The following is a 24480-nucleotide window of genomic DNA, read 5'->3' as shown; positions in this document are numbered from 1 at the left end:
TTTCTATTTCTCAGAAGTAACTAAAATAGACAGTTCCTTCTTAAAATGCTAATACTTCGCAAGTGTGGTAGAATAAAAGCACTCGCTTTGCATCTATTTATCAAGAAAGAGCACAAACCAGAACTTGAATCCTGTGATCGTCTCCCACCTTCTGTAAATATAATAACTAAAAGTTAAAGTTTCAGTGCAAAAGTTAGCAGTGTTAGTCTTTGTTGTGCTAAAATAGTAATGCAATGTTATTATGCCCAATGATTAGGAAAAGGAATCAGATCGTTTGGGAGGCTAGTTACTGTCAGGGTTTTCTCATTAACACTTCTGTGCATTTCTTGAGATGAAACCTGACTACAGAAAATAGGACTGCTTTTTTGTGTATCAGGAGTGACTTGAGAAACTGCAAGTTGCTTCTGGTGTGAGAGAATTGGCCGTGTGCACAGATGTTGCCCAGGGGACGCCTGGATGTTTTGATGTTTTACCATCCTTGTGGGAGGCTTCTCTCATGCCCTCGCATGGGGAACTGGAGCTGACAGAGGGAGCTCATTCACACTCTCCCCGGATTCAAACCTCTGCCCGTAGTCTTCAGTCCTGCCGGCACAAGGGTTTAGCAAGGGAATGCTGAACCAGATCCACCCCTAGGCATATAATATTTTCATCCAAAAGGCACAGCAAGTTTGAATTTTCAGAAACTAGAAACTAGAAAAGAGGCTTGAATATATACATATTTTATTTAAGACTATCAACTGGTGTCTGGAAAGTGGATCCTTTTTATAACAAAGGTTTCAAGAGGGACATTTCCACACAATTTTGACTTGCCAGCATTGCGGTTGCTCTTGTTTTTGTGTTTGATTGTTGCATCCTTTCTATGCACACTTTCCCTTCATAGAAAAAAAGAATGGCATTGCTAAATGTAAACACAGTGGTTTAGGGCATTTGTTGAGATCTTCCTTAAATAAACAGAAAAATCTGAAAACCTACAGTCTTTACACCAACAAGCTCTTTAGCTGTGTCCAGCTGATGAAAGTATATTCACTATACAATCATTTTGTAGCAGGTTAAAATGGTGCAACTCATTTCCTGGCATGCCAAGCTGTGTGGCTTTAGGGTACAGAATGTGTAAGCCTGAAAAAAAATCTCTGGTGGCTGGTAGCAGATGTACTGAAGACCTGGACTGATAGGTAATATTTCTTCTGGAACTTATTGGTACTCTCCCACCAGATCCCTGGAAGCACAAAGAGGGGAAAGTTAATAACAGGGATATTATTCAGAACTTTGACAAAATTCATTTGAGATTATACAGTGCTTTTAAAATAAAACCTAGTTAATATTAGCCACGAGGAACAGGCAATCTGGTCCAATCTGTGTCAGGTTTCCAGAATAGAAGGTAACACTTTCCAATGGACACAGATATGAAGCCGATCCTAGCACATTTGGAAAAGAAAGCTGCCAGTCCAGGACATCAAACAGACTTATCCTAGACCACAAATCCCAGAGTTAATTCTGTAGGGTTACAGTTTACAAGTTTCTCTTCATAGGAACCATGTTTTAAAAGTTTTATAATATTTATATATTTTATCTGCATTATTGTTTATATATAGTATTGTTTCTATGTTGTTGAATTGTGGCATCGAATTATGCCAAATTATGTAAGTTGCCGTGAGACCCCTTCGGGGTGAGAAGAGCAAGATATAAATCTATAAATACATACATTTTCTTTCCTCCCTCTCCCTTTGTGTGCATTTGTGGATATGCAAACATAAATATATAGAATGGCACAGGTCATACACCTGAATGATTGCATCTATATAATTGCCCCTTTACATATTTTAATCTAAAAATATGGGTACATTCTAATCAAAGTTCGGTGTTACAAGGGTGGTGGTGGTTTTATATAACACCATTGATATGGTGGTCTTAGTCTTTGGACAGATGGGCCATTACCAGATCTAACTAGTCCATTGGATGTGGTTAGTTCTGTCTATGATGTTACCATCCTCTGTTACACCAGCCTCAGTGGTATTAGGCACTGGATTTGAATGGATGTATCGTGTTCAAGTCGAAATAGAATATGCAACTTAGGTATTTATTTGGACATAGTGATAGTGAGGTTTGTTTCCTGATAACTGTGTGTGGATTTTGAGTCTTTGATATGTTTAATTTTAAGTGAATTGAAATGAATCTCTGTGTGAACCTGCCCAGCATTGCTTCTAAGCAAATTCTATTTGTAATAGCTATGAAGGGGTGAATGTGTAATGAATTCTGGCCTCGAATTTCAATGAAATTTATTAGCATTTGATTCAGAATAGACAAAAGAATGCACTTCTTCAAACAACAAGCCATTCAATCATGAAAACGTACCTCTGCCATCAGGCATTTAGTGAACAATAACAGGCAAGGCTGATGGGGATGATGTGAGTGAGCTTTTGGACGGCTGTGAACTTTTAAATATATTTAATTGTGTTTTAATTTTCCACGGAACAAAATATATAACTGTTTTTTAACTGTGTTTATATTTTAATGCAGTTAGTCTGTTTTTAATTGTATTGTGCTATTAGCTGCCTCAAGGGATAAAAATGAATAAACAAATGAGGGATTTTTTTTGCCAGAAGAGATGGTGATGGTTTTAACAAATTCATGAAGGATGAGTTTGACAATGGGTATTAAACATGAATTCTGTACAAAACTCCAAGATTAAAGGCAGCATCCCTCTGAATTGTATTGCTGGGAGACAAAAGAAGGAAAGTATTGTTGTCTTAGCCTAGCTCAGGACTCTCAGAAGCATGCCTCCCTTGCTACCAATTAATGTAATTTGATGCTGTTGCTTGTTGCTTATGTTTTGGTTTTATTTTTGCTGTAATATGTTGGCCCCATGTAAGTCGCTCCGAGTCCCCATTGGGAAGATGGTGGCGGGGTATAAATAAAGATTATTATTATTATTATTATTATTATTATTATTATTATTATTAGGATGGTAAAGCTCCCTTATTTGTATTGTCTGAGGCTTTCACAGACAGAACCACTGGAGTTTTGTGTGGTTTCTGGGCTGTATAGCTATGTTCTAGCAGTGTTTTTTCCTGACATTTCACCTGCATCTGTGGCTGGCATCTTCAGAGGTGAAACGTAAGAAGAAAATGCTGCTCGAAGACGGTCATACAGCTTGGAAATCACACAACTCTGGATTTGTTACTCTATGCCAGGCATGCTCAAACTGCAGCCCTCCAGCTGTTTGGGTTTTCAAGTCCCAAAAACCCTAGCCAGCTTGTTCACTGGTCAGGAATTTTAGGAGTTGGAGGCCCAAACAGCTGGAGGGCAGCAATTTGAGGATGCCTGCTCTACATTTTAAATGAGCTATCCAAAGTGCTAGATACATTTGGGGAATATGGTTCAGAACCTTGGACAGCTCTTTTAAAATCCAGCATAAGATCAAAAATAGGGAAGTGGCTTGTATGAGCCCTAGAGATATAGAAAGGGGATAGTGACAGTGAACTTCCAGATATCACTGGATTGTAGCTTCTATCATTTCTCATGGTTGGCCATACTGGCCATGGTTACTGGAACTTCCCATCCAATAGCATCTGTGGGGCCACCGATTTGCAACCCTGTAAATACATTTTTACAATGTGGAAATCAACATCATCCCCCTACACTAGAATTTACAGCCAAAAATGGTTAACAAAAAATCTGGCACCTCTGGGTCACTTTTTGGCTAATCAGCCACTTCAAGAACTCTTGAGTAGCCATATCATCCAGGAGCTTGTTGTAATCACTGGTGAACGTGCCATCTGCATGTCTTCTGCCAACGTCTTCAGCTGCACCAGCTCCTTCCGCAAAACTTAAAGGAGAGAAACAGACAAATGACATCCTTCTAGAACAAAATAAAGCTTGCCTTTGTGCAATCTTTTATTTTTTACCAAAGTTCCCAATCCATAGAGGACTGTGTCTTATATCTCCTTAACAACCAACTTTCCACAAAATGGCTGGAAATTTTATCCCAAAAGCAATTCCTTACAAATATTTTTTTTTCAAAAGGGTATCATTTGGCACAATTCATCCAAAGCGAAATCTTTGCAATCTCCTATCGATGTCAACAGGAAATGAACCCCATGATTATCTCACCCATTTACAGAAATGGAATTTAAAAATGCTGACTGGATTCTGTTATCTGTGTGAACTCATCCCAGGAGTGTTTGCTACACATTGTTGTTAGTGAAGTCCCAAATTCAATCAGCAGATATTAATATATCTTATATAAAGCATACACATCTTTGTAATTCATAACAAAAATTGTGAGGCTTCCCGCTGATGAATTCAGGAAACATTTTGACTGTCAATTGGAGTAAACAGGTTACATACTGGATTTATGGTTGGGTAAATACACCAATGTGCTTCCCTAACACAAATAAGGTAAAGGTTTCTCTTGACATTAAGTCTAGTTGTGTCCCACTCTGAGGGGTGCTGCTCATCTCCATTTCTAAGCTAAAGAGCCAGCATTGTCCATAGGCACCTCCAAGGTTATGTGGCCAGCATGACTGCATAGAGTGGCATTACCTTCCCATCCAAGCAGTACCTATTGATCTACTCAGATTTGCATGTTTTCGAACTGCTAGGTTGGCAGAAGCTGGGCCTAACAGCGGGAGCTCACCCCACTCTCAGGATTCGAATCACCAACCTTTCGGTCAGCAACTTCAACAACTCAGCAGTTTAACCCACTGCACCATCAGGGGGCTCATCAACACCAACAGAGCTTTGTTAATGAACTTTTCAAAATATCAGTATTCCCGGGAGCTTTATTCTCAAAGAAGGATGAGGATATTTATGCTTATCATGATAGTGCTGCATTTCTATTTTCCCCCCCAATTGTTGCACAAGAATACCATATTGCTGCTCAGAAAGGCACAAGGCAGCTTTCTTATCTGATAAGAGGAATTAATATTTGACAAGATATCAGTATTCACTTTTCCTGAGGCAAATGTTCTGAAATCTTGTTAAGGTTAATTAAGGTCAGAAACTAAAGAGACAACATATCTCACTGAAGCCCGAATGCAATAGTTGGCAGGCAAATACACTATAAAAAAAGTATCACGCAAAACCCAATATCCTTCAGAGTTAAATGTACTCATAGCAAAGACCAACTGCTTCATTGAGCATTTCTTTTCACCTCTAAATTTAATACCTAAGGAAGCTTTGGGGCGGGATGGGAGAAGAGGAGGATGTAGAAATATCTTGCTGTAAGCAACATCAGATGGCACTGATAGTTTTGCTCAGAATCTACAACAGCCTGCTATCTTATTTCTCTATATCCATTTGATGATGTGCAAGCATACAAACATATGGAGAGAAATCCTGTTCCTGCTTTATGGCCGTGGGGTTCCTTTCAACAGGTACACAAATAGAAATGAAAGAGCAGTCACTTGCTGTGATCCCCATCAAACGTATGGCGTAGATTTGACTGGTAATAATAATATCAGAACAGACTGCATTTCATAGACCTGTTATGTTCTCTTGAAGCTATGGAAGCTTTCAAGGCTAGGTACACAAGACACATAGTAGCACAACGGCACCAGACTACCCATAGGCATATGAAAACAGAATGGTCTCTAGGCAGGAGTGGGTTTTGCGCAGAGAACTGGCGATGGCGAGGGTGCTTCACCCTTCCCTTTTTCACCTTCCCTCTTTTGAAGTATTCCCCCATGGGAAAGAAGTGGGGAAATGAATTAATATTCAAACTCTCATTGCTTCTTTACTAAAGAAAAATCCCTAATGTTGTATAAACAAAAGAGACCCGGTACATGAATGTGCATGTAAAATACAACCACCCTGAAACATGTCCCTTAGAAATGTACTAACAGGGTGCAAGGAAGAATGTATGCTCTTGAATGTCTGCTTTTTGTGGGCTCCAAAAACTGATATCCACCACTCCTAAAATGTGCTTCTTTGGTCATAATAAAAAGCCATGGTATCCCTGGGCCGATATCGTCACACTCCAACCAATGCTTTAGAAATCATCTAAGGGCTAACATATAGTATTGCCTATCTAGGGTTGTATAACAGGGCATCAGTCATGTCTTGGTTGGCTGCCTTTCTACATTCCAGCACACATTGTTGACTCTCAGATCTTATTTTATTATTATTACGGCAATCATAATCAATTCTGTAGAGTGCCAGTGACATACACAGTGCTTTTTACAGCAGGCAATATTAATTTCAAGCACGAAACCAAGAGAGAAGAAGGAACAAGAAATCCTGCTCAGGAGAGCTCACAGTCTAAAGGTATCAATAAGTACATATGGGACAAGGACGGTTGATGTCTCAACTGCCACACCATGCGGGCGAACACGTAGGGGCCTTGAAGATTGTTGTGAGTGGGCTTTATTAGGAGAGGAAATGAAGCAAAAAATATGCTGTTCCAAATGTACAGTTGCTTCGAAGGATGGATCAAAGTTAGCAGTGGGTAGAACAGACCAAGGAGCAAAAAGAAGGGGAGGTTGTCAAGAGAGTGGTGAGAACAGGATGTAGGTGGTTCCTGATGGAGTACAGGTTACTGATGGAGGTGTTGGCAGCCTAAAGTTATGGGATGCTTGGAGGCAGGGGAGGGGTAAATATTCAGCGTATTGCAGAAAGGAGAGTGGGAAGGCAGGAATAAAACTTTAAAAGGGGTGGAAGGATGATGACAGTGTGGTGATGAGTTTAGCAGCAACTTCTCCTCTTGGTGAGGAAGGAAGGAGAGGCTCGAGAAGGAGGAGTTTGTACAAAGTTTAGAAATAACAGCTCGAAAAAACTAAAGGAAAAGCAAAATGCCATAAACATCAGAAGCATGCGAATAAGGACTGTGGGCAAATAGGAAACAAGAGTGAGTTGGGATAATAATCCTGGTGATCCAGGAATGTCACAGTATGTCATATGGAATAGGGATGGGTGCAGAAGAAGTCAGATGGAAACTGAAAACATTGACCTTCAGAATACGAGACAAAATGACCTATTCAAATATGTAACTGCACAATGAATTTGCAAAGAGATACATTTTAATTAGCAGTTGGATCATTTCACACACCCATGATAATATCCTCAGTTACAAAATTGTGATGTGAAATACAGAGAGGGAAGACGGGGGAATAATATTAGAGTTTCACTATGCTTTGATTGATGATTGCCCCCCAAAAGCTAAGAAATGCTTAACAATAGTAGCAACAGATGGGTTCTTACTCTCTTCTCCCTCGTCCATTCACAAGCCAAGCAATGAACTCCTTGGCAGCTTGACCTTCCAAGTAAGAGCTGATATCACTGGTATAGGTGCCATCAGCATGTCTCTCGTACTCAGCATGACGCCTGGCAAGTCCGTTGCTGAAAGAAGGACACAGTGTTTGAGGACAGATTGTCTTCTTGTATTGTCTTCTTTCTGTCACTTTCCCCCCTAGTGTCCCTCCCTCTCTCCTTCCTTCATACCCTCCAAGAATCATCCAGCCAGCCTGGCTTCCTGGAGCTGTAGTCCAAAAGAGTTGTTTTTTCAAGCTCTGATATGGTCTAACATGGCCAAAGAATGGGACTTAGAGTGGGCCTATGCAGATTAGAAACGTGTGAGAGGCTGTTGTCACCAGGGCAAGGAGCAGGTTTAGGTCCTTATCACACTAGAGCTTAAAGAGTAAGCAAGAAGTATGCATCCCATTTGAAATCCTGTGGCTGCACCCTGCAAAATTCTGGGGCTTGTAGCTTAGTGAGACCCAGGACATCTCTGAGCAAGCATTTTAAAGACCTCTTCTCTTCTATCAAGTCTATGATGTCCCTGATTCCATTAATTCAGACCACCTTTTCCCTCAGGGATCAAATCTTTGGGAAGTGGGCAGGAAAGCTTAGATGAAGGAGCCCTCACTAGCAAGTATTCTAATATGGGCTGTCATAAATGGCCTGTGGTAAAGAAACCTGCCCATGATCACAGTGATAAGTATTTGGCCCTTTGTCCTTAAAAGGGGATGTTTACATGGGTATTTTTCAGATCATTATGCATGCAATAAAGGGATCCTGTGATTGATTTCCCAAGCACTGATTTGCAAATGGAGCCTTTCTGTTTAGATTCTCAGAAAGTGAATATAACGTATGAAGTGGCTTAAGAGCAATCTGATTCTTCAAGCTATCTCTGATTGCAGAAGCACCATAAGACAAGACTCTGTGTGTCACATGTTAAGGATAGCTAAAGGAAGTGCCCAAGTCCCCAATTCATGATGGTAATATTGTCATAGTACTCTCAGTACTGGTACAGATGAGTCAGTCTAGCACTGAGGCAGGCAATTGGCAGATGACTGAAGAGTCCTTCCATCCCTCAGTGTGCATCCCAATCAGATATGTTTGTTTTGCCAAATTTGTTTTACCCACAGTCATACATCACAAGGCAGAGCTGTTATGGAGCATTCAATATGACATTTGAGGAAGAATGAGTATCTGCGTACTGGTGCTCCATATTTACAGGGAAATAGCCACATGTTCTCTGATTCAGTGTGCTAAATTCCTTTGGTTGGGAACTAGCTTTGCTTCGAGCAGGCCTTCAACTGAGTGTATCTTGAAACGACACTGGAATGAACTAGGACGATGAATTTTGGCTATGACCCCAGGACTTGACGAAGCGGATTTTTAGTATAAGTATATGTTATGTTGTATTGTCTGGTTTGTATTGTCCTGATTTATTGTACACTGTCCTTTTCTGTTGTTGTTCACCGCCCCGAGTCGCCCTCGGGCTGAGAGGGGCGGTCAATAAATGCAAGAAATAAATAAATAAATAAATAAAGAACTGTATTTCCCATTATGGCCTCAATATGGTCTCCAGTCAAGTCTAAGATGTCCCCCATTCAGTTAATTCAGACCACTGTCTTAACTCAGTGATCAAACTTTTAGCTGGACTGTCTTTAGTGTGGACAACTTCGCCAAGGAGTCTTTTCACAAATTGATTATCTGAAGATAACGAGACTGTAAATCTATCAATTAAGTTTTCTGTGTAGTTATGTGTATTACAAAATACGATGCTTTTGTCTGTTTGGATAATCCTGTTGCATTACAGAGCTATAGTTCCACACATTTCCCATTTTTAAAAATATTTACAGTGAATAACTAAATTCATGTTTACCTACCTTTCTTAGGGACCCTTGCTTTCTCCTTGTTTGTGTACTGATTCAATTACATTGTATTTAATGGGGGGGGGGTTATGTGTTGTGTGTGTGAATTGTATGAAATATAAAATACGGTACATAAAGCAATATTTTTAAGTCCCCTCTCCTGACATGAATTCTGCTAAAGGCTTCTGGTGTAAATGCAAACCGAAAATCTCAAAGTCTATTCAGGGACTACTTCACACTTAGTGTGATTGTGGATACATATACAATATTTCACATCTAAAAGTAAAGAAGGAAATGAATGCACATGGCAAATACACACATGTATTTGCCATGGCTCCCTGTTGTATTTACTTATGTCAAGGAGCTGTGACGGGCTCTTGTTCCCTGCAAGGTGCACATGGTGTGCCATATATCCATTTTATATCGTTCCACTTATCATGAATTTGCTTCCACATAATGTGTGAAGTAGCCCATATGTCTGAGAGAACATTATCCAAAATGAAGGTGTGGATGGTTCTAATGACGCATGTGCCCACAATGCCAAGAGCATGGCTAGTTGTGATACCACATATGCAACTTGCCGCAAATTTACACTTGCCAAGTATCTTGACTTCATCTGCCCACACTTGGATTCAATTGATTAGAAAATTCTAATTTAAGCCAGCGTCCTAAGATCACTTTTTGGATGGAACTTTCCTCACAGTGAATGGGCCGTGTTTCCCCAAAAAGAAACTATCGAAGGGTATGTAGCTGCAGAAGCACATCAGTTCTCCAGGGGCAAGTCCTGCATGTACAAGAATCTGCAGTACAAGGACAGTGTTCTGTGGTAGAGCACATACTTCGCATGAAGGCAGTCTTAGGTTCACTCCCCATGATCTTCAAATAAGGGGATTGGGTGGTAAGATAAGGGAAGATATATCTGACTATACTCCTGGTATAGAAGAGGCAGGACTGAACTATGTGATATGTGCCCTTAACTCCAGGGATGGATAGTGAATCCACTCTTGGTTTAACGACTGTTCCACTTGCAGTATGTTGTACAGGACCTGAACGTCTGTTGGGAATAGGAACCACAACTTAGGTGGCTCCCATACAACTTAGGGCTACTGGAGGAAAAGTAGCTGTAAAGCTGAGACTGGATTTCCTACCATCATGGCAATATGGTAGATTTTCTAGATTTGAAGGACCTGAAGATGTACAGAATGCACTGGTAACCTCAAGATTGGACTTCTGCAACACACTTTACATTGGGCTACACTTGTACCAAGTTCAGAAGCTCCAACTGGTTCAAAGTACGGTAGCCAGATTGGTTATGGGAACATTTAGGAGTCAGCATATTACACCTGTCCTAAAGTCACTCCACTACCTGCAAATTAGTTTCCAAAGTACAAGGTGTTGGTTTTGACCTTTAAAGCTCTACATGGATTGGGTACAAGTTACCGACAGGATAGCCTTCTCTTGCACAATCCCCCCAGAACACATATGTCTTCTGTGGGGTGGCTACTCCAAACAGCCAGAACCTGTCTGGCCACTGTCACTCAGAGGACCTTTTCATTGCCCCAAGACTGTGGAATGACCTGCCGGAAAAGCTCCGACAGCTAAATGAGCGATCAGAATTTTAAAACCATCTAAAACCTATCTCTTCCAGCAGGCCTACCCAGCCAGTTGAAAGCATAAATTTTAAACTCATGTCCTGTATTTGGTTTCCGTCCTGTGTGACTAATGTGTATTTTATAGAAATGCTTGATATGTGTCTTTTATGGAACTGCATTTTAATAGGTATGAAATTTTTATAGTATTTGTGTGCTTTTTACTGTGCTGTGATTCACCTCGAACCATGGGGAAAGGCAGGTAAGAAATAATAATAATAATAATAATAATAATTATTATTATTATTATTATTATTATTATAAACTTACTGGACAGCCCTGGGTTGTTTCTCCATTGCCATCAGTTTTGAAAGTACCCCACAAAGGGTGAGCTCTTCCCAGCCTGACTTTTTCCTCCTGGCAGATCATCAGGTTGTCAAACCCAGACACACAACACATAGCAGTATTGGACACTAGTATATGTGGACCACCCCTTTTATGAATGCCAACCAGGCCAAACTGGGATATGTTTTGTTGTGGTGGTCAAGTTCATTCAATCAAAGTACCTTGAGAGTTGGTCCAGTAGGTTTTCTTTCTCTTTTTCTTCAAATCCTTGTTGTCTGCAGCAGAAATTCATAATATTATTAATTCTTAAAATGCTTGAATAGACAGAAATGCTCTTAATTAGTTCAAAACCATGGCATTCTAGCATGACATTTAAATGTGTAGGATAAGAATTACATGTGCACTGCATGCCTGCATATTAATCTCATAATGACTCTACAGCTGTTGAAAACAACAGATGTAAAGTTATTATGGGGTTAATATGCAGAATATATAAATATTATGGTCATTACTTATACCTAGATTACATCTGATTGATCAACTGATGTACTTAGTAGTTAGCAATGTTCAAGCTTGTTTTTGTCTTATGATTTCCAGATTAGAACAATTTGAAAGCAACAGGGTATTAAATGTTTGAAACACAATGGTTTAATTCTAATGGGGTTTAAAAGCAATTACTCTCTTTGGCTATAACGCCCGGTGTTCCTAGACCCATATGGCTAGTACAACAGACTAGGAGATTCTGAGATTATAGTCTAAAAAACTTTTCTCAGTGCCAATGACTCAGTTCATAAAATGATTCAAACTCTGAGCCAACAACCTATCCCATCTTGCAGTACATTTTGGTTACCATCCAAATATGAACAAAGCAGCCCTCCGGATCAGTTCTAACATATCTTTTGCCCAGAATTATTAAGGCAACATTGATCCTTCTTTCTTGGCTCAGGTTTAAGTTCTAAGCAGGCACATTTATCTAAAAGAATATTTCTTAAAATATGTTCATCCCAGTAGATACTATGGGAACATGGGATGGCATCCAAATAAAATAAATTCAAGTGGTTGGAAATTACAGTTGATTCTTTGTATCCATGGATTATGTATCCACAGTGTCAATCACCCAAGGCTAAAAAATATTCCCCTCTCAAAAAATTCAAAATGCAAACCTTGATTTTGCCACTTTATATAAGTACACAATTGCATTGTCCATAATATATCATGGGACTTGAACATCCATAGATTTTTGATATCCATCTGGATGGGGTGTCTTGTACCCAAGCCCAATGGATACCAAGGGTAAAGTCAAAGTTTCCAAGTCAAAGTCCTAATAGTAGCTTATTTCATTAATTGTTTGTAGTGGGCATGATCCTGCTTCTGCCAGATGTCAATGTAAAGGCCAGGTATAAAGGTTCCGAGTATCCCTGTCCACAACTAGAGCTGGGCTGATAGCATTCCAAGGCACAGTGATGTTATGCTGTGTCTGTTCTAGAATTGCAAGGCAAGGACTCATTCCCCTCTAACATCCAGACATTTAGCACTGGCACCCCACCCCATGTGTATAGTTTTCTCTTATATAGAGGATATGTAAATTCCATAGAGCCAAACCCAGAGGTCTAACCATTGGGTTATTCAAAATGAGTCCTTTCCAAGTACTCTGCTAATGAAAACAGAGTTGAGAGAAGTTTTTATTTAAAAGGCTGTAAGAAATTCGGTAAACCCAGCCAACAAGCCCAGTCAAAAGGACAGTCTCTCTCAAGAGCAATGCAACACTGACATGTTAGTTGCTTGGCTTGCATATTACATGTAAAAGCAGGACTATGCTCATGACTGAAGACACCTCTTTCTCCCCCAACTTCTGTCCATCAGATGGCGGAACCATACTGTATGGTGATAATGACAATGCAAAATGCCAAGGAAGTGAAACAACAACAGATATGATTGTGAAACAACAATGGATGGTGGGGTATTTGAAGACCAAATACTGACCTGTGAGACAGCAAAGTATCAAATTGCTTTGCTTGCATCAGAAATGGTGAATGGTACAAAGTGGTGAAGGACAAGAAATCAAGGTTAAAAATGAATGAATGAATGAATGGAAGAAATGGTACCTACCAGCCATGTCCATTTATTTCAGGATTTTCAAATTGTATGTCCATTTTACATCAACGCTTTTTAATCAGATATTATTCTGGCAAATCATGGAGAATTTATCTAAGAGTCCCTAATCATAAAATCACTAATAATGGAAAAATTATCTCAGAATACAGCTTTCCTGTCAGTGGAGAATAAATCTACAAGTATAAAAAGAGTTCTTGTAGTATAATATCCCAGTTCCTCCTGGGATTTAGTGATATCTGGAAGGGCTCTCAGTTAGTCTTTGAGCCATTACAAGTTTCCTTTGTATACTGATATTCCGGACTGACAAGGATTTGAAGTCTATCCCTCTGAAAAGCATATTTACAAGGGAATACTTGTTGTGATCTAGCAACCTCATCATATGGGGTAGTTTTGGGCGGCATGCACCTGTTCCTTGACAGGGCCCACTGGCTCCCATCCCACAATGTAAAATTACTTCTAGTGGGGCCCGATTGAAAAACTATCATGGAACTGGCATATACCACTGGTGCAACATGGGAGGCTTCCCATGTTGAATAGAAGTCAATGAAGGGAAGCTGGGTGGTAGATGCTCCCCTCCGTGGGATGAGGTAGGGAGGAAGCCAGGTGATCCAGGGCGTGGGGTGACAGGTTCCCCATGCCGGGCACTGCTATGATGTATGGCAATTCCAGCAGCAAGTCTGATGAGTCATGCTGTGAGATCACAGAGGGTGAGGTCGAGTAGTAGGGAGGATTTCCAAATTGGAGATGGTGGAATGGTTACCCATTAAGTCCTTTGTCAGCCTAGATATTGTCAAAGATGTGACCACTGACTCCAACATCAGTCCGTCCCCCCCCTTACACACTCTGTCCAAATAATAGGCTGCCTCTGACCAAAAAACAAAAACGAAAAACAAGCATATGTTGAAACACATTTTACAATACGGAAGCACCATTTCAGGAGCATTCCTACAGTCTGTACTTAAATCAGTGAATTTGAATGTTTCCAGAGAGACACCAGAGATTAGAAGTCCAAGAGTCCTTGTCAAAGTATATGGATGTCTTCGTAGATGAAAACCTCAGCAGACAAAACAATGCATGTAAGATTCACTGAAAGTAGGAAGTTTGGAAGCACTGCTCTATTATACTATGGGTGGGTTAATGGTGAAGCAATCTTTGCATCTACAACTTGTGCAAAAAACTTGGAGGAGGGAAAGCTAGCTGTATTTAATTTCTCTCTCTTCCACATGGGTAATCATGCTTTACATATCTAGCTGCAATAGCTAAAGAGTTGCAATTATTCCCCCAAGAGGAATGGGGCAAAGTCTATTCACGGATATAAAATGTCCATAGTTTAAAACCCTGGAACTGAATAAGTGACACTGAACTCTATTAAGATCTTACAGAGCTGCTATCAGATAAACAATATGCCAAATACTATTGGGCTAGATGGGCAAATTTTTGGGTGAAGTGTAAAAAACCTTTATTTGGGGAGCAGGGTGGAAAGGCCATAGCTTGGTATTAAGGTATAAGTCTCTATAGGCAAAAGAACCCATATTCAGTCCCTTTCTATGTCTAGACAGGGCAAAGGGGGGAAAAACTAATGTGAAATTGAGCACTTCTGTTAAGAGGCAAATTGAGATTTGTGGACTTGTATCAGTTGACAAACCATTGTTTGCTGGTCTGTGGCAATTTTCAATGGAACAAAAGAAAAATAAATGAATGTAATACCATTCTGTGTCATGTTGGGAGGTGAAAGACTGCCAGTTTCTCACATCAAGCCTAGGAGCACTTCCAGACAGCACCTAAATCCACGTTTTATAACCGAGTCAAAAATTTTGGGATCTGATAACAGGTCCACACACAAACCTGTCAGTCCTGGGAAATGGTCCCCCGTCATCCTCACATCGTTTTTGAAGCAGATTAAGATGGAGGGCGGATGACGGACATCAGGTGGAAGTTTTTTTTTTTTAATAAAATCCCTCAGTTATGCACTGGACCGTATATGCTCAGATTTACATGTGTGCATATGAAGTCCAGCACATAACTGAGGGATTAAAAAAAACTTCCATCGGATCTCTCTCTTCCCTCAGTTTTTAAGTTAACCTCTGTTTAAGATTATAATGTTTAAAATAGAGAGTTCTATTTGCTCTCCATTTGTGCTTTCCTTGAACCATTTATGTGTCTGTTTGATAACTGGATCAGTGGTTTTGGGCTTTTTAAAAGCACATGTGCACTGGAGGGAAGGAAAGCATGTGTTTTGCATGACTGCAGTGATATGCTGTCATGCAAATGAGTGCGTTTTTTTTAGGTGGAATTGGATTTTAAGTGCACATTCTTAACATGTGATTTTTAGCTTTTAACCTGATTCCTCCTGCACTTTGGCTAAATGTCATTGAGTCACCCCACCTGTTAACCCAATTACTTCCAGGTTTTACAACATATGTAGAAGGGCTGAAAGAAACACTGATATAGACTGCACTTGTTCTCTATCACTGCTTCTTAAACTGTAGGTTCCAATCCTTAGCTAGATGTTGGGGTTCCAAAAAACCTTTCTGTGTAGCAAAACATTCCAGTGAACAGATTTCATAGTCTTTCTTCAACTGATATGTCTTAGAGGAAAAAAAACTTGTGATCTGTACCTAGCAGTTATATATTGGGGTGATGAAAAATGGGAGAATGATGTTTCAGCTGATGATTTTGGAGGTGTCTCTGTGATATACAGAACATTTGCTAGAACTGTAATCTACAGAATAGATAAGATGTGAATGAGAAGGGATGGCTGGAGGTGTAGATGAACTGAACAATGGATGAATTAATGGTTATATGGATGTATAGTTAAATAAATGAATGGACATTTATTTACTATTACTGTTTCACCATGGCTTTATATCATAGACAGGGAATATGTAGCCATCCAAATGTGGTTGGAAAGAAATTTCCACCCAGTACTACTCAAGATAGTTAATGGTGAGGGATGGTGGGAGTTGAAGACCCACAATGTCTGGAAGGCGGCATATTCCCCATCCCTGGTTGATAGAAGATTGGGTATTCTCAAGTGAAAAATTCAGTTTTTAAATCCATGGGTGAAATTTATAATAGATGGGGCGTCTGTTTTGCTTACCCGCTCCTTTTAGTGTTCATTAACCACTGTACAAAATCTTGAGCTCGTCTTGTGTCCAAGTACTTGCTGTAATCGCTGGTGAAAGTACCTTGTGAGTGCCGTTTCACTTCGTTCAGCTGTCTAGAGTCATCTAATGGTTCAGCCTGGGAAGCTTTGAATGATCTATAAGTGTGGTTGTAACACATTAATTGCACTGAAGATTGCACATTTATAAGGTGCCGTACCAGTTCTCGGTCTCCTTGCATGATATATTTATTTTATCCCTTTTAAAGCTGCTGTTAGAGAAAGATCATTAGTTGCCCAATAAATGCTTGGTAATAGCAAACAATACATCCTGTTAAGAGAACAGCAACAACAAGCCAAATCCTTCTGATTGAATGAACAACATCATGCACTGCTGACGTATCCAATGGCCAATGGATGGGGAGAAAAAATAATCAGTGTTAGTATTTTAAAGGGAATTCCATCCAGCTTGCCTTCTATACACACACACACACACACACACACACAAAATCCACTCTTAAAAGCATGCCAGTTTGGTCTCAGGAGTATTACCTGGATTTCTCTTCTGTTTCTTGAAGGGGGCTTTGCCAGCTGCTTTGAACGATCATCAAAACCAACCCAGCCACAAAGTACACGCTTTTCATCTTTGTCACCTGTGGGAATTGGGGTGGAGGAGAAGAAACAACAGTCATTTCAACAGACTTTGACTTCACTTTGATACTAAGAGACTGAATTGGGACATGATCCAAATTCAGTTAGGGCTGACTCAAATGTTTTGCATCAAGGTGGAAGAAGCCCCACAACTTGTTCCATATGGCATATGAATTAATTTAGAACTATAACTTGAAAGAGAAACTAAGTGCCATTGAGTCCAACCCAATTGTGCCATAGAAGATTATGCAATCAAAGCACTCCTGACAGCTAGTCATCCAACCTCTGTTCAAAAACCTTCAGAGAAGCAGACACCACCGTGCTCTGAGGTAGCGTAGTCCACTGCTGAAGAGCTCCTGCTGTCAATATTTTTTTTCACAATGTTTAGGTGAAATCTCTTTTCCAGTAACACAGGAAGTTGTGTAGGAAGCTACACCAAAATTCCTGGCAGCTGTCTTGAGCAGAGTTTTCATCTCCACCTGGAGCTATTATTTTCTAGGGGGCGCATTGGTGCAGCAGGTTAAACCGTTAAACTGCAGAACTTGCTGACTGGAAGGTCGGTGGTTCAAATCCACAGGTTGGGGTGAGCTCCTGTTGCCAGCCCCAGCTTCTGCCAACCTATCAGTTTGAAAACATGCAAATGTGAGTAGATCAATAGTTGCTGCTTCAGCAGGAAAGTAACAGCGCTCCATACAGTCATGCCAGCCACATGACCTTGGAGGTGTCTATGGACAACACTGGCTCTTTGGCTTAGAAATGGAGATGACCCCCCCCCCCCCAGAGTCAGACTCAACTAGACTTAATGTCAAGGGGAAACCTTTACCTTTACTTATGGGTCTTTATTGGCTGTTTCAAATCAAACTACTCTCAAATAAATCTCAAATTTCCTCGAGAAAAATTATTTCTGGCCCCTTTCCTGCCTAAGTATGATGGAGATCGCATCCAAGTTCACATGAACAGACAAGACTGAGGAATGTGACCTGCTTCCTGATTGTGCCCTGTGATCAAAGTTTCTTTTTTATCCTATTGGCTTTACAGTACACCTACGAATCCAACATGGTATATTCTGAAGTGACTCTCTAGGCCTACTCTCCAACATTTGGGACGCATGGGACCAAGCAACGGAAGAACATGGTCAAGATGGCAAAAATTATTAATAAGGAAGGGCACACAAGCTTCGAAGGTTTGCAGCCAGAACCTTCCGGGAAAGTCAAGCCCCTTCTTCTGCTGAGTCAATTGAGTGCAAATTACTTTGCTCTTTCAGCTCAATTTGCAGCAATTGAAGTAAGCTGGGGGGAAAGGGAGAATAAAATAAGAAAAACTGGCAAAAGCAGTCATTCTATCATGACTAGATTAAGCTTGTCCATTGCGGTAGACTTTAGTTGTGACTAATGTTTGCTAGACTCTGCCAAATAATATGTTTCACAACTTCTTTTGTAAAAATAGAAAAGCTTTACTTTCACCAACATTTGTATTTGTCTCTTTCTTAGTCATCTGCCAACATTGTTCTATTTTCTCATGAACAATTGATTTTTTCCCCTGTGGGTTTCATCTATTCATTCAGCAGTGCTATGCTGCCCTCTAGCGTCACTTCCAAAGATAGCAATGTTCCCCTCTTACACAGGCCCCTTCTATCCACACTGCCATATTATAAAATTCAGATTATCCAATTTGAACTGGATTATATGGCAGTGTGGACTCATATAATCCAGTTTAAAGCAGATAATGTTTAAAAACCAATGAATGGCAGCCATAACTTAATAAATATGTCTTTCCCAGTTTCCCTTCTAACGACTTCATGCTTACTTGTTTACTTTTGTGGTAATGCTACACTTTTGTCTATCCACTGTGTTTTTCAGTGTTTTTATTATTGATGGTCACTCATTGGCCTGATACGTGTATTGTGTCCAAATTTGGTGTCAATTTGTCCAGTGGTTTTTGAGTTATGTTAATTTCACAAACAAACAAACAAACATTACATTTTATTTATTTAGATAGATAGATAGATAGATAGATAGATAGATAGATAGATAGATAGATAGATGGAAGGATAAATAGGATAGATGGATAGGTAGATAGATAGATAGATAGATAGATAGATAGATAGATAGATAGATAGTGATAGATAGATGGATATAGATAGATACAGATGATAGATAGATAGATAGATAGATAGATAGACAGACAGACAGACAGACAGACAGAAGGATAGACAGATAGGATAGACAGACACAGACAGATAGATAGGATAGATAGATAGATAGATAGATGGATGGATGGATATAGATAGATAGATAGATAGATAGATAGATAGATAGATAAGTATTAATCTTAAAACTTTCTGCCAATGGAATGGCCTCTGTGTGCAGAGTGAGGAAGGAATAGCTTTGCCAGGGTTTAGAAGGAAGGGCGAGATTCTGCCCTCTCTCCTCTGCTGAGTTAATTGAGTGCAAACCACTTTGGCACTTTGTATTCATTTCGCAACAGATGAAGTAAGCTGAGGACAGTAGATGGAAAGTGGGAGGCAGAAAGCAAAACTGGGATATTTTAAATTAGCTGAAAAATATGGATTAATTGGGAACATTCCTGCCAAATCATGACAGTTAGAGGATATGTATTTCAACCTGACCTGGAAGGTTAGAATACCCACCTAAGTAGATTTTTGAAGATGCAGGAAGGAGGAGAGGAAGCAAAAGGCTGTTTTAGCGACTTTTGCCCACGGATTACACTCAAGCCCTATCTACACCGTCCTATAATGCAGTTTGAAATGGCTGATGCTGTTTGAAATGGTACTACACGGTCAGTGTAGACTCATATAATGCTGTTCAACTTGAATGGCATTATATGAGTCTATACCAACCACCTAGATGTGGCCCCAGATCTCACTGTTCACAGTAGCTTCTTTCTGTTTCTAAAGCTGTCTCCGATCCAGGTAGGCTGGAGTTGCACATTTTCACATTTACTGAAGTCTAATGCACCACTGAATATAATGCGCATCTCAATTTTCAAAACCCTGAAACTAAAAAAGTATTTGTTGCCGAATGTAACGTGCAGCGGCAATATGTATCCTCTTTCGCATTTGGGTCCAAACGATCCTTCAACATCAAAGCTTCCAGCAACAGAAAGAAAAACCTTGGGTTGCATCTATGTTGTAGAATGAATCCATTTTAATTGCCTTGGTTCGATGTTATGGAATCATAAGGGCTGTAGTTTGACAAGGTCTTGAGCCTTCTCTGCCAAAGAATACTGATGCCTCGCCAATCTACAAATCCCAGATCCTATAGCATTGAGCCATGGGCATTTAATTAGTGATGGTGTTCCCTTGAATAGGAGCTCTAGGTGCAGCTCCAGAAGTAGCTTCCCCTTTTGCTTTGGATCTGCACTAAGATTTCCGTATGACCCTAATCTAATGTGCACTCTAATTTTGGCAAGGTAATTTAGCCAAGAAAGGTGAGCACTAGTTTCAAGTAAATAGGGTAGCTTAACCTTTACAACAGTCCTGCTTTCTTTACCTTCATAACAATTTTGACCACATTGTTGCAACGGCCATTGACATAGGGTCCATCTACCCTGCAGAATAAATGCCATTTGATACCACTTTCACTGCCATGGGATCATGGGAATTATAGTTTTACAAGGTCTTTAAACTTCTCTGCCAAAGAGTACTGGGGCCTTACCAAACTGCAACTCTCAGGACTTCATAGCACGGAGGCATAGCAGTTAAAGCCGTGGCAAACGGCATTAATTCTATAGTATAGTATAAATGCGCCCTTTGATTTACGGTATCACCATGAATAAGAGATCTCCAAGCCACCCTATTCTTACAGGTTCAGACTGGATCTAAACTGCAATATAATCCAGTTTCTGAATCCAGATTATCTGCTTTGGAATGGATCATATGACTCTACACTGCCATATATTCCAGTTCAAAGCAGATAATCTGGATTCAGAAACTGGATTATATGGAGGGCTCAGAGATGTGGTTTTCTTGATTGAATCTATCCATTTGCAACAGGGTCTTCCTCTTTTCCTACTGCCTTACGCCTTCCCAAGCATTATTGTCTTTTCTATTGACTCATGCCTTCTCATGCTATGGACGGTTTAGTCACCTTGACTTCTAGGGACAGTTTAGATATGATTTGCTCTAAGATCCAAGTATCTATGTGTCTATCTATCATTTATTTTATTATATAGTCTTAAAAATAACTGCAAAGAACCTAAAACTGACATCCTAAACACATTTATAGCAGGGCTTACATCTGAATACTGGTAAATGATTATTATATCAGTAGCATACACTAATAAAAAGACTAGTATATTAGTTTGCATTCTGGAGTCTAGGAAAACGTGCTGATATGCATTTGATACATATAATGATATCTAGAATTAAGCAACCACTGGAAATTACTATGGCAAAGAAAACCTTTAAAAGATCATAGTCTAGTTCCTATACTTTTCCAGATGTGTTTGATTATTCAACAGTAGTTTATCAGCTTTGAACTGGATTATATGAGTCTACACTGCCAGATAATCTGGGATAAGAAGATAATGTGGGTTCAGATCCAGGGATATAGGGCTCTGTAGATCTAGCCACAATTAATCTGCATTCTGAAGCTGGATTATATGGCAGTATAGATCCAGTCTCAGTCTCAAAGGTGCTACAATATCCCTTTACTTCTGAGGATGCATTACTACGATTGCCTTGCATCTAGATAAAAGTGCATTTCTGAACAGGGGCTGTTTTCTTTAACAGTCATATCAGGTAGAATAAGATTGTGAACTCAAGGGAAAAATTCCAAGCTCTGTTGTCCTGCATCTAATGCTGTCAAATTACCAATATAACACGAAAAAAGAATATGTGTTCATAATTGCCTGACTTCATTATTATATTTTATTTATCTGAAATATAGAATGAAAATAACCAACACTCTAAAGGTGAAATGGTAAAGGATCTTGTCTTGAATATAAGACAATTGTTAGGAGCAAATGGTCGGAGCAAGAATTACAAACCAAGGTCTGTCTATAATGCAGCACAGCCTGAAGACACATGGCTCTCTTGCTAAAAACAAGATGACCTTGGTCAGGACTTGGATGGGAAACTGCCTTGTATGCCATGTTAAGTGGAATTTAAATTCATTGCCTGGCTGGTTTTAGCTACCTGAACAATGTAACCCAGATGTTGGTTTGACTTTGATCAGGTAGACAAATACTTAAGCATCCACAAGCCCAGGCGTACTGCTGGGGATGCAGCATGTGTTCAAAATAATAAATAAAGCACTGAAATATGGATATGATTTCGGTTTTGTTTAATGCTTCCATCAGTTATAGGATTTGCATGCAATTCAACTGTGTTCATCGGTTACATGAACACAATTTTCCCCCTGACGTTTAATTCTGTTGTGTGCCTTCAAGTCATTTCCAACTTATAGCAACTCTATTACAGGGGTTTCTTGACATGATTTGTTTCCAGTGTGTGTGTGTGTTACTTTTGGTTTACTCTGAGACTGAGAGAATGTGGCTTGCTGAAGGTCACCCAGTGGTTTTCATGGCTGAGGGGAATTCAAGCCCTGATCTCCCAGTGTCTTAGTCCAATGCCCAAACCACTGCACCATACTCTCTCTCTTAAAAATGCATAAATTGGATATCTGTATCCAAGCGCTTATTTCCCAATGAATTCAAGATCAGTTTTTCCTCAATCTATGGCCCTCCAGATTTTGTTGAACTTTGGCTTCCAAATGTCTGAGCCAGCAATGTCATATGATCAGGAATTTTCAGTGTTGAGATCCCATAACAAAGCTTGAGAACCACTTTTCTAGAATACAGAATACAGAATAGAATACAGGTGCAGATCTTCCCCTACAACTTTTACTAACTGCAGAAGTAAAAAGGAGCAGCCCTATCTATGCCTGTATGGTTGCCTTTCTATGAATAATCTCATTTCCAAGTGCAAAAAAGGGTTGTTTGTTTGTTTGTTTGTTTTGTTCAGAACCAGTATGGGGAAACCAGAATGCTCCCTTTCCACTGATGCCACATATCTTATCCAAATCAGTGGCTACATTTGGAAAATGGGATGAAAATCCAATGCATCAGAGAACCGAGCCACAGCTCTCCTGCACTGGCCAGCCACCAACATCTGGTCAATAACTATCTGTCAAAATAGATTTGCATGGGTCATCTCTAATAAACTGCTAATGGTTCCAGAGCTAAGCATCCCAGGACAGTTCAAGAAAAATAAAGATACATATACAGATATTTGTTTTAAAGCCTGAGTAATAACTATGAACAGCGCTGTATAGCCACATTTATTTATTTATTTATTTATTTATTTATTTATTTATGACATTTATATGCTGCCCTTCTCACCCTGAAGGTTTATATATCCAAAGAGAGGCAGGATGTAAGTATTATTTTTGTCCACTTATGAGCATAGGAGTCTGCTTTATACTCATTCTATCTGAACCAATACTGGGCTTGTAAATGTGTTACCCACTCCCAAAATTGTCCAAATCATGCTAGTTGAAGGATTTTAGAAAGTATTGCCCATCTAAGATCTCATCCAAGCTCCAAATCAGTATTGGTTTTTGTGCCAGATAAAGGCATTCCCAATTTTCAGACCCCTATTTGGAGGTCCAGGATGTTTCAACCAGAGATCTTTTGCATTTCCGTTAATGTGCCAACTTGAGAATAAACACCACTGAATTAAATGGGAATTCATTATAAATAAACAAGTGTGCAATTAAATGATGTAGAGATCTCATCATGGAAATTAATGGCACTCAAAAGGATTTGACTTTGGCTAGACTGTTTCCTATTTTTGATTTGGATTGTATTAATAGTATTGTTGAAACTTTTTAAAAAGATACAGTTGTGTATTGAGGGTAAACCACTTTATTTGTTAAAGAAAGTATTTTCTTTTTAAAAAGCTATTCACATTGCATTGCTACTTTTCTCATTTTCATATTATTATTTTTTGTTCTATTTGATGCTTTACATGTATTGCAGCTTTCTGCAACATGGAAACCAATTTCCACTGTGCTTAATTGAAATAGATTTTAAACAATTTTGCATCATGATTCTGAAGACAATGCTTATTATAAGGGTGCACATATGTTTCTATCTGCCTGCCTGTCTTTCTATTTATGTAGACACAAAATATTCCAGGGCTGTAATACTATAACCATTTACTAGGACGTGAAGTCCTTTGAAACAAATGCGACTTACCATCCAGACAACATGCATAAAGTACACTATAAAGTAACCTGCGGAGGCAGCCAAAGTTTCCCAGAACTATCAAACAACAATGTTGCCATAGGTCAAAACAACAGATTGACTCTTACCTTTGGATACTTGGAGAGGATGTGGAGAAGCAGGGAAAGGAGGTCTTCCTAATTCTGTAGGACCTCTGGAAGTCTTGAGAATCTTCGAGTGACTGCCTAGTTGTCTTGCATAGCCTTATATATACTGTTCAGCTCCAGTAAGCACTTATGAGACTGCATCATTGCTGACAGTTGACTTACTCAGTTGGGGGGAAAAACACACACACACACACACACACATTCGCCAAACAAACATATTCTCTTGT

The 24480-nt window shown here is 39.6% G+C and overlaps 1 protein-coding gene across 1 annotated transcript; it reads right to left on the bottom strand.

Moving 5' to 3' along the window:
- Positions 1–703: 703 nt before the first annotated feature.
- Positions 704–24353, bottom strand: GCG (glucagon). The gene is made up of 7 exons (XM_060777891.2): positions 24236–24353; positions 16800–16900; positions 16245–16406; positions 11251–11304; positions 7198–7335; positions 3683–3826; positions 704–1216 (listed from the first exon to the last, which is right to left on the bottom strand). Exons 2-7 carry the CDS (start codon positions 16889–16891, stop codon positions 1192–1194), a joined length of 615 nt encoding a protein of 204 aa, XP_060633874.2. The 5' UTR covers positions 16892–16900; positions 24236–24353; the 3' UTR covers positions 704–1191.
- Positions 24354–24480: the final 127 nt, after the last annotated feature.

This window comes from Anolis sagrei, chromosome 1 (genome assembly GCF_037176765.1).
Source record: "Anolis sagrei isolate rAnoSag1 chromosome 1, rAnoSag1.mat, whole genome shotgun sequence".
Lineage (NCBI taxonomy): Eukaryota > Metazoa > Chordata > Lepidosauria > Squamata > Dactyloidae > Anolis > Anolis sagrei.
The sequence above is the reverse complement of the archived record's forward strand: the minus strand, read 5'-3'. Positions and strand labels throughout refer to the sequence as shown.